This window comes from Prinia subflava, chromosome 1 (assembly GCF_021018805.1).
Source record: "Prinia subflava isolate CZ2003 ecotype Zambia chromosome 1, Cam_Psub_1.2, whole genome shotgun sequence".
Lineage (NCBI taxonomy): Eukaryota > Metazoa > Chordata > Aves > Passeriformes > Cisticolidae > Prinia > Prinia subflava.
The window spans coordinates 112,470,084-112,485,704 of record NC_086247.1 but is presented as its reverse complement, the minus strand read 5'-3'; the positions used below and the strand labels follow the sequence as shown (position 1 = coordinate 112,485,704).

Sequence of the window (15,621 nt, the reverse complement as noted above, 5' to 3'; positions counted from 1 at the left end):
CACTTTATCAGCAGCCTCCAGATCCCTTGTACTATCTCCCTGATAATGACTTTACTTGGCACAGTAAACTGCATACCTTATTGGGTGTGGAACAATTGCAGATATACAGTATGATGCTTGGTAAGTATTAAATGTGTACATAGACTTAACTGGACAGGACTTGCATTAGCATCAATTATAACTGTAGTTTTTGTAAACAGACTATGGAATCACAGAAATGCCTTAGGATGTTCAAAATAGCTTGAAAGAATGAGAGATCAGAGGTACTGGCAACAGAAGGGTGGACAGGGAAGTACAGCATGAACACACAGTTAATTTTTGAAAAATTGAATTTTTCATAGTGATCCTCTACAAAAAGAAGTAACTGTATTAATAAAGATTGCCATACTATGTAAGATTTTTTTTTTCCTCACTAAATGTTATGTTATGGACTGGTAAGCATTTAATTTATGTTTTTAAAATAACAGAAGAAGTTTCAAGTATATTCAAGACTACTCCTAGTTTGGTTTTAGATCCATTAGATTTCAAGTTGACATCTTTTCAATATTCAGAAGCTACTTTGTTGCAGTCAACTTTTTAAGAACAAGAACCTGTCAAAGAAAGAGACTGACCGTACTGTATTACAATAATGCAATCCAATGAAGTTCAAAGCATAACCACATCCCATCGATGGATATTAATGCATAAATTTTCAATTAGCTGCCCTGAGTCAGCAGAGTTCTACTGAGGTTGTATCGCAGTCCACCAACCTCTTTGCCAGACCTTCAGAGTTCATCCTTGTTTTGCAATGCCCTGTCCTCAGCAAGAATCACTGCCAGGAGACAGAAACTCTTCACAGTTACTTTGTAGTCTGCAGCTAAAAACATCAAGGAATAAAAGACCTCAAGAAATAATAATCTTCCTGTAAACTGAAAAATTAATGTTTAGATTTGAAAACCATCTTGTAATCAATCAATCAGAGTCATTTGTAGACCTCACCGTTACACCAAGAAAAGAAAAACACTATATATATATTTAATCTAGCAATCATTTAATGAGGAAAGATGTGGTCAGTCAGAGATCCAGCATCTCTTACTCTAACCTCAGGAATGTTAAGCATCACATCTAATGCTTCAAGTTTTGTGAAGTATCTGTGGTGTTTTCAGATGAAAAATAAAAAAATTTAAAAAGAAAAAAGCTTTGGGTTTTTTAATAAGACACTATCACCACAAAATATGGTGTTAAATGCTTAAACAGTAGAACAGTTGTGCTACAAACCAGTTTTAGCATTTTATTTTTATTGAGTAATGCATTGCAATACTGACAAAGACATAAACTCATGAGTGCAAGGGGTTTTTTCCTTTACCATTTCTAACAAAACAAAGTGAAATAGTTTGAAACACCTTCTATCAGAAGTGTGCTTATCTTCATCATTCTAGGTCACCAGAGTTATAATGCGTGTACAAAACTTCTGTATTCAAGAATCTGGCTAATACCTGCCTCACATTCATTTAGCTATTTTTGGCTTGTGGACATATCCACATTACTCATGTAATTTATGTGGAAGGAACTCATAGTAATAAGATCCGATTACCACCAGAGAAAGGAAAACAAAAATTTTAAAGGTCATTTCCAGGAGAAAAAGGTATATTCATGATGCCAGGAGACACCAGTCCTCAAGCCAATTCTTCACTCCTCCATTCCACTCTGTACAACTCACATAATTAACTGAGGGTATATTCTCTATAGCTGTTCTAGACATAAAGTATCATGATATATTCTAAGTGAATACATGAAATGCCAGATACTTTCTAGCAGGCAAACACCTTCTAAACACATCTATTTTAACAGTAATTTTTGTGCAAGTTGATGGAATAAAACATCTGGTTTTAAATTTGTTCTGTGGGGTTTTTTTTTTTACTGCAATGGTTATAGGAGCTGTTATTTTCACTTTCAAAATGCAGATAAATTATCATCTAGATTCTCAAAATTGAACCACATGAATGCTGGCATTTCTCCCAACTGTAAATTTCATTTTAAAAAATTATGTCACTAACAAAACCTGTTGGACAAGAAATATTCATTTCACTGTCATATACAAGGGGCTGAGAACTCACCCTTGTTATACTAATGCCGTTTTTGTGAACTGCACATACTTCTCATATATAGGGAGAGAAACACATAGAAGAAGAGAAACAAGCAAAAGGCAAGTTAAGGTCTTACTTGGGCAATTTCTGAAGTTCTCAATTTTATGTCTTCCCTTCTGTTTGTTCTTCCTAGCACTTGAAATTTTTCTTTCTGTCCACAGTATAAAAAGTTCTTCCCAGTTGGGAAGAACAAACATATCTGATGCAGTAGTTTCTTTACATATCATATGGGAGAAAATATAATATACAAAGTAAGAATCTTGATAAAAAGATCAGCATGCTGGTTTCCTTCCAGTTCTTCTACACCCAGCTTGTTCAAACAAAGCTTTGCTGAAACCAGGCCTGTCTTAAATCATCTTAGAATAGTTGGAATTTTTCAACTTTCTGTGCCAATACTTCACAATCCAGTAATGTTTCCCTTGCCTTTACTCTTAGGACTATTAATTCATTGACTGAAATGAGAAGTTTAAGTTTCTAAGTTTGGTCTTTATCCTGACAGCTGATATGCAGCCATCTTTACCAAGTACCTTGTCCACACTGTCTCTTAGAAACACAGAGCCCACAGAATCCATAAGAGGGTGGTTTCATCAACATGTGGCAAGATATGCAGAGCATTAGCCTTGATCCTTCTGAAGAAAGAGTATTTAGATTTGTGAGCAACCATAACTTCTGAAGACCTTTATGCATTAGGTTGCTGCTTTGTAAACATATGTATATGTATTTCTAGAAATACCTTCTATAAAATCCCAATCATCAGTGTTCCAATCAAAAATGAAGAAACAATACTTAAAAACTTTAGCAAGAAAATACTTTCATCATCACAGATGCTTGAATTCCCATATATAAACAATATTGTGTTTAAAAGGGCAATGGTAAGTCTGGCACATTAATATTAATCCAGGTAGACACTGTCAGCAGCATCCTCTGGCTGCTATTCATATCAGTCCTCTACCTGCCTGAAATTAGCTCTGCTACAGAAGGTGGCAAAGGGAAGAAAGCAAAACGAGAAAAACCCTCACTATGCATTCTGCAATTTAAAAAATTCTACTTTCCTCACTATTTCTTGTGTGCAATTCTTAATGGCACTATTAAAATGTATAAATAAGAGTAAATTCTCTCACTTAGGTTTTCAAGACTTCATTCATGTTATACAACTTCCAGGCTTTTTTTTAAGAAAAGTCTAGCCTTGTGCTGCCTTCAGTTGAGCATCTACTTCTGTCTCACCTGTTGTTTCCCCTTCACAGAATCACAGAATGGTTTGGGTTGGAAGGGACCTTAAAGATCATCCAGTTCCAATCCTCCTGCCATTGCAGGGGACATCTCACTAGACCAGGTTGTTCAAAGCTCCATCCAACTTGGCCTTTAACACTTCCAGGGATGGGGCATCCACAGCTTCTCTGGGCAACCTGTGCCAGTGCCTTGCCACTCTCACAGCAAGGAATTCCTTCCCAACATCTCATCTAAACCTACTCTCTTTCAGTGTGAAACTATTCCCTCTTGTTCTGTCACTACATGTGCTTTGCCTTCATCTGTCCATCCTCCAAACACTTTAATCCCTTTTCTAAAACTCTCCAGCCATTCTACTCTTTTCTTTCCTCCCTTGTTCTGTTGCCAAACTATCCCTTCCTTGTACTTGCATAATAAAAATAGGATGAATTTTGATAGACAAACACAATGATCATAAAACAAAGCTCACTAAGGCGGTAAGATAAAACAGGAGAAAAGTAGAGAAGTGAAGAAAGTAGAGACAAAACTCACACTACACTTTATGTGTGGAAGGCAAACCTTTCAGCTAAAAAACAACCAAAATAAAAGCACCAAAACCAAACCAACCAAATTGCCAAATGCTTGATGCTTGCAGCAGTGAATAACCTGTTTTCCTCCTCCACTGTGCTAGTTTAGGCTGGGATAAAGTTAACTTATCTACACCTTAGTACCTTCTTCATGATTAAGTTCATTATCTTCCTCTTATCACCATGATAAAAGCACTACTTAGAAACCTGACACAACTCCAAATAATGGCAAGAGACAAGAAATCAGCTGTTTCCTCTCTTTTTCCCTCCTCTTTTTTTCCATTTCATAAATTCAAGCACACAAATATCAGAATGCCTGGTCTTGCCTGCATTTGCTTAAAACAGGTCTCCTTTTACTAGGAAGATTTCCTCCATATTCCAAAGCTGGAAAAACACACACACCTCTCTCCAGCTGAGGTTAAACACACTACTCTGACTGCAGTGTGCAGATTTACTCAGTGTGTAGATTTACTCAGTGTGTGTGCCCTACCTCAAAGAAAAATGCAGTAACCAATATAGTTTTAAGTGGAATGTGGTTCACAATTCTCTATATAAGATAAACACTGAAGCTTTATCAACACACAGTCCAAACTTACATTTATGTATTTCCTGTCTCACCGCTATTCTTCACTGTGCTCCAAGTCCATTCTCAAGCAAATCAAATAAACATCAACTTACTTTATAAAAAATCTTGTAAACCTGACTAAAGGCACACTATATAAGGCACAGCTCTTAACACTGGAACAGATAACCCCGGAAAGGCTGTGCACTTGAAAAAAGTCATTTCCTCGGTCATTGAGAAATACGTACTTGATACAAGAACTTTTAGTAGTAAATTACTCATAACTCAAAACAATAAAAATAATAATTTAGGGATTTCAATTTAGGACTGTCCAACTGACAGCCTGAGATCTCTTCAGTCAAGTACTTCTTAAGGCTCCTACAAATGCTGATACCAAACAGCAATCACATTTAGCCTGCAGGAGGGTCTTAAACAAGGACCAAGCACATGGTAATTAGTACTACACATCATTGTATCCCTGTCTTTTATGTTGACGACTCATACTCCAAATTTCAAACTGCCATTTTAACAAAAAAAAACCAACAAAATTGTTAGGTTACACCACTTACACAGTGAATGACAAAAAAATGGTAAGGTTCATCAATACTTGGTGCATCCGGCTCCTCTTCATCAGAAACAACGGGCAAGCACCCAAACCACAGAAAATTACACATCAAATGCACTGAAAAAAAGTTAAAAGATGGAGCTTGCCTCAAAATATACCTAAATGAGGTTATTTGAGTGAATGTATTTCTAACAGGGGTTTCTGGCAATCAGTACTTGACTTTGGAGTGCTTAGCAATGACCTACATGGGAGGGAAAATTTCCATAAAGATTGCTGATGATATGAAAATAGGCTATCATCAGCCAACATCATGCTTTCCAATACTTTGATAATACTGTCAAAATAAAATTATATATCTAGTGACAAAAAAAGTCATAATTACAAGATACTGGATTCACCTGGAAAAGAACTGACTCATAAAAATTCTCGATAAGGAAAGCCTACTGATTTCTTCCAACTAATAATAACTTTCCTCAACTATATTTTAAAATTATTGTCTTCCTAAACAAATAATTAACTGCTATTTTTACCCCCTCAAAAAACAAGGCCTGCATGCACCATGAGAAAGCCCAATAAAGATCACTGGGGATATGCAAAAAATCCTGTGGAGAGAGCATTCTGCAGGTTGACAGCTACCACAGCAATCCTTTCCAGCACCTTCCTAGACAACAAAAAAAAAAAGGGTAGTGAAGTGCTACCCTTCCTTTTGACACTTCTGGCACTCACTTGGGTAGTACTCCACCATATGTTCTTGAATCAAGTTGTATACTGGATACCAGGAGAAAATGGCATAACAAGCACCAGGATGTTGTAGCTTAAGTAAATAAAAAATAACAAGAGTGTGGGTATGGAGATGCCTGTCTGGAGAACTCAAGCAGCACCAGGGAACATGAGGTCTCAGTGTTGTCTGTAATCAGACTAACAATTAAACTTAGGAGGCAAAACTAACAACCTAATTTTTTAAAAAATAGCCAACAAAGACCTTAAAAGCTAGTGGTCTTGGAACTTTTTAAGCAGGGAATAAATATTGAGTTGGAGCAAACACAATGCATTATCCTTGCATTTGATCCCAAGTGCAACAACTCAATGTATACACAGTTCTGGTGTCCTACATAAATGCAAACTTTGAAACACTGAATAACCATCAGGACTATCATAAATTACTAAAGTTACTGGGAGAGCTGACTTGCAGCAAGGAAACTCCATTGGTCTAGACAAAAGATAACCAGTTAGCCTGCCCAAAAATAATGAATGTAGAGCCCAAACGTGATAAGAAGTATCTTCAGTCCAGCATAATGAGATTCAGTGAAGAGTTAAAGGCTGATACACACTAAGTACAACAAGCAGTTTTTTAAGTAGTGATTAACTCTGGGCAAATTGTTCCCATGGCTATGATGAAGAATCCTCTATCACCAGAAGAGAAATTCTCCGATCAATATCTAAAGAGAAACACAAGCCTAGACAGAACAGAAACCACGGCAAATACTATGGCTTGTGCTATACAACTGAGTAGTTAAGAATCTCCACCCTCCAGCTTTAAATTACCTACTAATTAAATGTCAGCTTGGAAAGTGAAGTGTAGGAGCATTTAGACAGCATTTATGGCAACATTTTTATATGCAACAGTTAAGCAAACTTTGTCTCTCTGGATTACATTCTGAAAAGTAATCAAGTATCTCAGGAAGATATCCACTAAAGTCCCCAAGATCTAAAGCACCATGCCGAGATAGTTGTAAATAAAGTTGCATTAGTTTATTATATGGAAACAAACTGCATTTTTCAATGAACCAAATTCACTATTTTTTTCATCATTCATTATAATATATATTTAACAAACATAGTTGTACATTAAAAAGCCATCGTTATGGCAATTGTTAGCAACCTTTTCACTTAGAAAGTTCAGGTTTTTAAATATATTATGAAGAACAAATAGGAGCACTAGGTGAAGCTAAAGACTAAATAGATTCCTACTGAACAATTAGTTTTAAATATAAAATGACTGTGGAAAACTTTTGAATATTTATATACTCATAAAATTCCTCCTGACACAATACTTAGTTTAACAACCTACTCTCCCTTCTCCTACATTAACAAAATCCATATTCATAAATTGGTGGGGCTTTTTAAATGAGCCAGCAAGTGCATGTGTGCTCCCTCTAACCACATTTATCGTTGCCTTGCTAAGCACTGAAAAAGCTAGCAGCAAAATGAGCCAGTAATCACAAAACCCAGAGAAGGGCAAGTGCCTGTTTCAGTGCTAGTGCCAACTGACACTTCTTTGCACTGCCTGAGAGCTAAGTGTGACATCTGGGTGAAAGGAAGACCACACTCTATTTTGACTGTCACTTCATTCCCTCTGGTACAAGACTGCCACTCAGCTCTGAAGAGCACTCGCAAATCCTAAATATACTGCTGAGTGAAAATGCCCGAGTCTCATCTGTTTCAAACAGATTTTTCCTACATTAGCATCAAGCATCTTCTGCATTAGGTTATTATCCATTATATGAATTTATCCTCTGCATAGGCATAAGCAGCCCCAATACCATGTGACACAAGCAGCTGAGGAACAAAGAGCTTGGGTTACCTGCCTGGGGACAAGAGAAATGTCCATGGCAGTTCTCCAACCAGAATCCACACCCCCACAGTGCAAACCAATTCCTTAATGGCAAGACCATCCTTTTCAATTTTAGCCTGAGGTTCAAAGTTGTCTTCTTCCAAATGTTCCCTGCAAGCATTACTGAAGGGCAGAGAATGATGGATTTCTCAGCCTTTCTCTTACCTTGTGAAAATCCTTCCTCTGACTGATGTTTGAAACGCCTTCTCCATTCTCCCAACAGAGATGGTTTAGAGCCAACAGCAAAAGCGATTCAAACTAATCAACCAGTCTGTCACTAAACCAGTTAGGTTTAATCAGCCACTAACTAAACAAAGAGAAAGTACTTAACTTGAATATCCCTACAAAGAGGGATATACATTTTAAAAGATTGATTTCTTTTTACTCTCATTTGTTTTTTAAGTGAGCATTAATGACACTTCAGGGGGAAAAGTTTTAACAGCAAAAACTGAAGGAAGAAGAGGAAGAAAGAAGAAAGCTTATATTTCAATGCGATTATTTTTGCTACATAGATTTTAGGATTAAGAAAACAGATTAGTACCTTAATCCAAAACAGAACTTACTAATAACTGACTTTTTGGCATTTTAAATTCAAAGTTTATTTAAGACTAATGACATACATCTTGATTTAAATAATATAAAATATGCAGCTACTGAGTGTTTAGCACAGGAAACACCATTTGTTCCAGAGAACTAAAATAAGTTGGGTTTAAGTAGATTTCTTCCTTTTCACATTGCCTCCTACTACAAAGAGAGCCTGCAAGTGAAGGGACAACACAGTCTCCAGTAAAATCTATTTTGCAAGTAAAATCTTTAATAGAAGGTTAGCACCATAGTATTAAAATGCCTTGAAATGTTAAGGTTTCCACAATTCCTAACAAATTATAAGCAAGGTTCCAAAATTCAAGGAGGAGATGTGGAAGAGAAGAAACAGAACATATTGGATCTCCACCTCCTTAAAAGGGAGTCTCCTGGTTCACAGACTCTGCAAATAAATCCTGGAGAGTATTACAACACTACACAAAGCCTTGGATAGACATGCCACAGAATCGCACTAAGATGAAAAAATACGCAGTGGAGAAGCTGGTGTTAATCTAATTCCAGTAAGAACACAAAAAAATCCCATTTCAGCAAACTTTACAAACATTAAATTAAGTGTGTGGCTATTTTCTCAGATTCTGTCCACTGTTAGCCTATTTAATATGGCTAATATGGCTTATGAGGAGTGTGGCTTATTTTTATACTAAAAACCAGTTTATTTCTCTAGGACAGATTTCCCTCTCAGCACCTATACAGACACACCCATACAACCATAGTCATATAGCTTGTTCAATAACCATATACTAATTTTTTATACTGGAAAAATGCCCCAATTCATTGCTCAAACAACTTGACTGAAAGACTCAGAAAGAGGAAAAAGGAGGTTATTACTGTGTTTGAATTCACCCTCGTCAAATCTTCTAAGAGGTTACAATCTGTTTCTCTGGAATATATATATAAATCTTAAAAAACAATAATAATGTTGCACACAGATTTTTGTGCTACAGCACAATACACTGTTGACACATTTTGTCAACGTATGTAGAAAATCCTCCCGTAACAGGTGCAGTCAGAGTAGCACAAGTTCTGGGAGGCAGTGAAATCAGCCCCTAAAGTGGCACTAAAATCTGATGGCTACCTGCTGCTTGGGACACTGGTAACAAGAAAGGGTCTTTCTGCTGTGGCAGGAGTCAGACTGCAACTGCCTTGTACAACTACATGAGAAAAGAGATTACACCACGGCATTGGAGAGCCTGATAAAGATCCTGAGTGCAAAAAATCCCCAGACTGCCCCAAAGCACACTTTTTATTGACCTGCAGGGAATGCAGCTAATACCCAAAAGAAGTCTAGTGGTGCCCAAGCACAAGAAGTCAGGCATAATTCATGCAGGCTGGTAACACAATCATTTGAACCTCAGGCTAAAATTGAAAATACATTTTCTAAATGCTTTAGAAAACACCTGGGCTACAGAACAACCTGCACAGAGCAGTTCAGCTCAGAAAGACAACAACATCCATCAGCCAGGGCTCCTTTTATTGTTGTTACAAACCCAAATTTAAGTCCCAGCTCAAATGCAGCTCATCCAGGACTTTATACACGCTTGCAGGATAAAACCCTGCAAGTGTAAGTACTAAGTATTTTCAGGGAAAAAGCAGAGAAGGGGATACAGACACCATGAATTTCTCACTACCTTGGGAAAATGTGGGTTTTAACATTTTTTGCATTTTGCCAGTCTACTCAAAAGACAGGACAGTAATGCCAAAGCAATAAGTATTTCAATAATTTCAAATTAATTAATAAAATAGGTCTTGCATGCCATGAGATGACACTAAAGAGACATACTTGTCCATCAAATCCACATAACTCCTGCTTAAAATACAAGCTCTACCCTCCCATGCACATGTAACACGTAAATCCCAATGGAAATTATTCGTCACAGTACTTCAGTTGAGAACACAATTACTCATAATTTCATAGTAAATTCAGCCAGATGCCCTGTCTCAGAGCAGCCAGAAGTGTTCTTACGTTAAAGAGTCTGTTTCAGATTAGGCTTCACTCTCTGTATCCATTCCTAATAAAACCACAAAATGTTACAGGCTTAAGTGGAGACACTCCAAATGCCCAGGCCCCTAGACACCTTTTTCATACTACAAACTGCCTCAAAACAACAAAACAAAAAACCAGTTTCCTTCTGCTTGTCATGAAGGTGAGGAATAACCTCACTTATTTCCAGATCAGGTTGTTCCTGATGTGCTAGAGTAGAACAAATGGATTTCTTTAGTAACAAACAACAAACCCTTGGAAATTCTCAAAATAAGAAGTAATGCAGCTATTCAGATTGGCTGATTTTCAGGTCTTCAATTACTTCAGTTAATGCTTATAAATGAAGTGTTATGGTTCAGTAATCATATTCAGTTGCCTCATCCAAAATCAGAATATCTTGCATATGCCTGCTAAAGGAACATTTATTCAGAAGTGACACTATTATAATTCAAATTACAGGAATTGCTTCAGACTTGTAAAGGCTACTCTGCACACTAAGTGTTGGATAACCTAGGAAAGCCTTTCAACTTCAATACCACACAGCAAGAGCTAACATTAACTACATTTAAATTATTTAGGCTAATGGATAAGGAGCTTTAAAGAAGAACATTCCAAATCCATAAGTGAACCCTGTCAGTTTTTGCTTTATTTTTCCATTTTATTTATATTCATGCCATCTGGTTGTATTGATCATGCAGTTAAACAATCTTGTGTTTTTTCAAATAAAGTAAATGTAAAACTCTTTTGTCTGCTAACAAATATGCTGCAGGTGCCAGCTATGAAGTCACTTACAGACTGATACAGAATGAGCTCAAATTCACAGTAAACACAATCCATAACAAATATCCAGAAGGCCAAATGGACAACCATGGTCAAACCCATGGATCACTACTCATTTATTGAACATTATATAGTAAGATCAACTTCTGCGAGCCTCAAATTTCAACTGATCTGTTTAGAACTTGTATCAGATTCCACATCCCAAACCACAGCTACATGCATCAACAGAACACAGTAAGTGAGCAACCTAAAAAAGTTACTTATCCTAAAAGCTGTCTCATGATAAACCACTTGCTCAAAAAGCCAGGTTTACAAAAAATAAAACTGACAATTGACAACACACAACAAAGCAGTATTTAAAAAGACTGCTGAAAGTAAACTAACATTAATTTCCAAGTGCTGTGGTAGAAGTGCTTAAGTGACATTTATCTTTTTTCCGTGATGTTTTCAGGTGAAATTTCTTGGACATGCACAGATTATGTATGCTATTTCCAGCTGTTAACCTTATAAAAACCTTACTTTGTTTCCAAATACAAAAAACAGACAGCTTCAGACCCAAAGTTTTAAAAGCAATTACCTCTCTTTTGTAATTTCAGATTACAACCCTTAAAATCACACACAGTAAAAGGAGCTACAGTCTCTTCAAGAAGAGATGGAAGTGTCAGGGGAACAAAAGAGGGAAGGGGGCTTTTAATTTTTAGTCATGATTTCAGTCCTACATTTTAGGTATCAAAATATGTTTGTTTCTCAAACAAAACCAGAGGAGGACTAAATAAACCAACAAACAGATAGTCTAATGTGCATCTAGAACAGTATATCTACAATAACCATATGACAGCAAAGGGCCTTCTCTATGTCTATGCTGAAGCAGTCAAGCTTAATGGAGATGAGTGTGCCTCCAGTTCATACCAAACCTGTTCATTGTAATTTATAGCTGATATACCTACACATGGCCTCCAGTGTATGGACTTAGACCAGCTCCTGAAATTCTTCAGGAATTACTGCTACGGTAGTCCTAGCACTGATTTAGCCACCCACGAGTCAGCACCAGAGCATCACTGGCACTCATGCAACTCTGTCACTTACAAATGCTTTAAATTTACTGTCAGAACATCAAGATCCCAGCCATTCCTGTGTTCTTATTGCTTGTGATCACCTAATATAACAGCAGGTTTTGGTCTTTTTGTTTGTTTTTTTTTAAGATTTCTACAAAGCTTTATAACTACTCCTGTACTTATTCTTTCTATAGCGTTTTTATCTTTTTTAAATCACCAGTGTTGCATTATATTGAAAAGTTGAGTTTTGGACACATATCTTGGTCCATCCACCAAGAGTACGAAGTTGAGTAACAAAAAGTAAAACATTAGCAGGAATTCTCTTTAGCTTTTAACAGATCCCAATATAGCACTATTAACTCCACAGTCTCGCTCCAACTCTGTAAAAAATTTGCACTACAACTAGACCAAAAGCAGACCTTCGTTGGGACTTCCACAAACGCAAGTCAGCCTGTCCACACCCAACAAATTGCAGGACCTGGGCCTGTCACCATATCAGCATAAATTAGGGCTCGTCAAACAGGTAGGACATGGCAACATAAGTTACTTTATTGAAGACAAAGGTAACTGTTTCCACTGTCTCACCTCATTAACAACAACAAAAAATAATAGTAAAATCACCAGCATGACATTTCCCCCATTTATTTTGGGAGGCTCTCCGTTTTTCATTCTTAAGTTATCCAAGCTAACTTCACAGGAGACGGAGACTAACGCGATAGAAAAAGGAGCTTTAAACGGAACGCTGTCATGCAGGGCCAGCAGCATGTGCAGCCACAGCCCTCCCCTGCCCCGGCCCGCACCTGCGGCGTCCACGATGGGGACACCGCTGCGACCCTGCGCTGGGCCACCTCCCCGCCCGCCCGTATGCCAAACTCGGCTGGAAAAATAAACAAGTCAAACAAAAGGAAGGAGAGCGGGCGCAGAGGGGAATGGAGCCCGGCCTCGGGACGCGGCGGCCGGGGAGGGTTGGGGTCGGGTCGGGCGGCAGCGCCGTTGCCCGGGCACCATCTTGGGGGCGGCCGGGGGCGAGGACGCGGCCCCGCAGCGCCGCCGGGGGCCGGCCCGGCGCTTTACCTGCTCTGCCAGCCCTGCAGGAGGTTGGTGTATTTGCTGAGCGTCCCTTCCAGCACCGGCTCCCGCCGCCTGCCGCCGCCGGGCGCCTGCGCGCCCCCCGGGCTGGCCGCCGCCGACCCGGGGCTGCTGCCGCCGCCCCCGCCTCCATCAAGCCTGCCCGCGGCCGCCGCCCGGCCCGGGAGCCCGCGGCTGGCGGAGGAGGACGAGGGGGACGAGCCCGCCGACGTGGGGCGGCTGCTGCTGCGGCTGCTGCTGTTGCTACCACCGCCTTCGCCCACCGCTTTCTCCATGGAGCCCCGCGGCGGAGGCTGCCCGTCCGCTCCGGCCGCGGCTGCCGCCCGTGCCCGGCAAAGCCCTGACTCACAGGCGGCGCGGAGAGGGGCGGCGCCCGGGGGAGAAGGGGCCGGGCCGCGGCGGGCGAGGGAACCGCCGCGCCGCCTCCTCCGAGCCGGGCGTTGCGGGGAGTTGGGCGTCGGTCCGTGCCCCGCGGCTCCGCGGGGTCCCGCCCGCCGCCCCCCCGGGCGCCCCGCCCGCCCGAGCCGGGGGTAGGGCGCTGCTGCGGCGGGGGCCGCGCAGGGGCGGGGGCCGCACACACACACGCGGAGGCACAGTGCGAACGGGGAGAGGCAGAGCACGCACGCGGACTGCATGGTGCCCGCGGCCGGCACACGCCCGCACACGCCGTGCCACACGGGGAGTGACCCCAAAGGACGCGGTGCCCGGGCGCGGGCGGGCGTGCAGACCCGCGCGTGTGGCGGGGGCAGAGCGCACACCGAGACCGCCTCCGGCCCGGCGGCCGCACCGCGCCCCCCGTGACGCGCCCGCCACATGACAGGCGCTCGCCCGAGCAGCGGCAGGGTGTGCGCTGGGACAGCGGCGGACAGCGGGCTGCCCACGCCACCGAGCGTGTGGCTGACCCTTGCACAAGCTGTGCCCCGTCACCGCCGCGGAGGTGGCTGGCCGTGGTGCGCTACACCAGCAGCACAGCTGTGCCCGTGAGCTGGGTGGTGTGCCCAGCACCCAGGAACAGAATATTCTTGCTCAACCCACAGCAGGTAGTGTGTATCAACATACCGCATCAGTCGTGTCATTCATCCAGACGTTACCAAAAAATACTGTAAGTCCACACCTCCTGAAAGGAGAGGCCATAACCTCAAGATCACCACAACAAGCCAAGCAGATCCTGTACAGTCAGCCCGGATGTCCACCTACTGTCTTAGACAAGTGCCTCAGTTATGTTACAGTGTGTATCTTCCCAGCACACCAGATGTAACTATTCTTCTTGTCATTTTACAACTGTAGACCTTAAATGTAGAGAAGACTCGAGCATCTTTGAAAAGTACAAACGGAGACTTAGCTTTTGTGCTTTAACCCTGTGGGAAGTTCTAACAATCTTTTGTGGTAGAGATTTTTGAGTGTAGAGTATCACATGTGCCTTCTGTTCTGCACCTCAGAAGATACTCAGACATTCCACACAGTTTACATATCTAAACACAGTGAGATATGTACATTCCCCATATAAATCAGCATAGAGAGGAGGGATCCTAACTTAGATTCTCCCAGTTTTCTCTCTGGAAAATCCTACCATATGTGTTGTGGTTGGGTAGCTGAAATGTTGGGCAACCTGATCCTGAATTTTTGGTGGTTAAACTTCTCATGTTGTAGTTAAGTACTAAGGCACTGCAGTCTGGAAACTTGAATTAGTATTTCATGGGTGGGACACATAACACTCAACTCTTGCAGTACAGACAAAGATTAAGGAATTAAATATTTTTAAAATTAAAATATTTTAGAGAACTATTTTTCCACATCTATTATTTGAGATGTTCATGTAAAATTCCCACATCATTGTTTACTATCAGAAGAAACTCCATTACGACAACCCAAAAATCCTCATTCTTAGGCTCAACTCTACTTTTGATGACCACAGTTTTCAGGAAACATTTGAATGAAAAAGGAATGCTCCTTTGGGAAGCTCAGATCCTGCTTGGTGGAGATGAGACCCCTTAATTTGTCTTTATAATGTTACGATAACAAGCCAAAATTGTGGAATATGTTTTAATGAACTGTGTCACCACATCAGCCACTTCAACACATTACATATGTATGTTCTACATTATAGGTAATGAATGTAATATTTTCTGCCTTCCACAGAATTCATTGGAAGATAATTCTTCAGGAAATCATCAGGAAAAGAAGTAACCTTACACAAGAACAGAGAAGCCTCTCCATACATTTCTGTACAATAGAACTTGAGTAAAAATGGTGGACTTAACGAAGAAGTTTCTGAAATAAAAGTGGTAACAGGCTGTAAGTGTATTATGTCCCTGGAGAGTTTTGCCAAATCAAAAAGCATGCTTCACTGCTGCTAGAAGGATTGCTGTGATGTGATGTCTTGGATTATGTAACCAAAAAATATGTATTCTATTTCATCTGTTGAAACCAGTTGGGGAGATGGTTTTTTTTTT

The 15,621-nt window shown here is 40.5% G+C and overlaps 1 protein-coding gene across 2 annotated transcripts in view; it reads right to left on the bottom strand.

Moving 5' to 3' along the window:
- The window catches only part of OSBPL10 (oxysterol binding protein like 10), a 116,429-nt gene extending 102,765 nt beyond the window's left edge, over nucleotides 1–13,664 (bottom strand). Inside the window, exon 1 of one of the 2 annotated variants that reach the window (XM_063408685.1) lies at nucleotides 13,154–13,664. In XM_063408685.1, coding sequence (XP_063264755.1) covers nucleotides 13,154–13,443 — 290 coding nt within the window. In that variant the 5' untranslated portion in view covers nucleotides 13,444–13,664. The remainder of the gene's footprint in view (nucleotides 1–13,153) is intronic. The other variant, XM_063408680.1, reaches the window with a different exon arrangement.
- Between the last annotated feature and the right edge of the window lie 1,957 nt (nucleotides 13,665–15,621).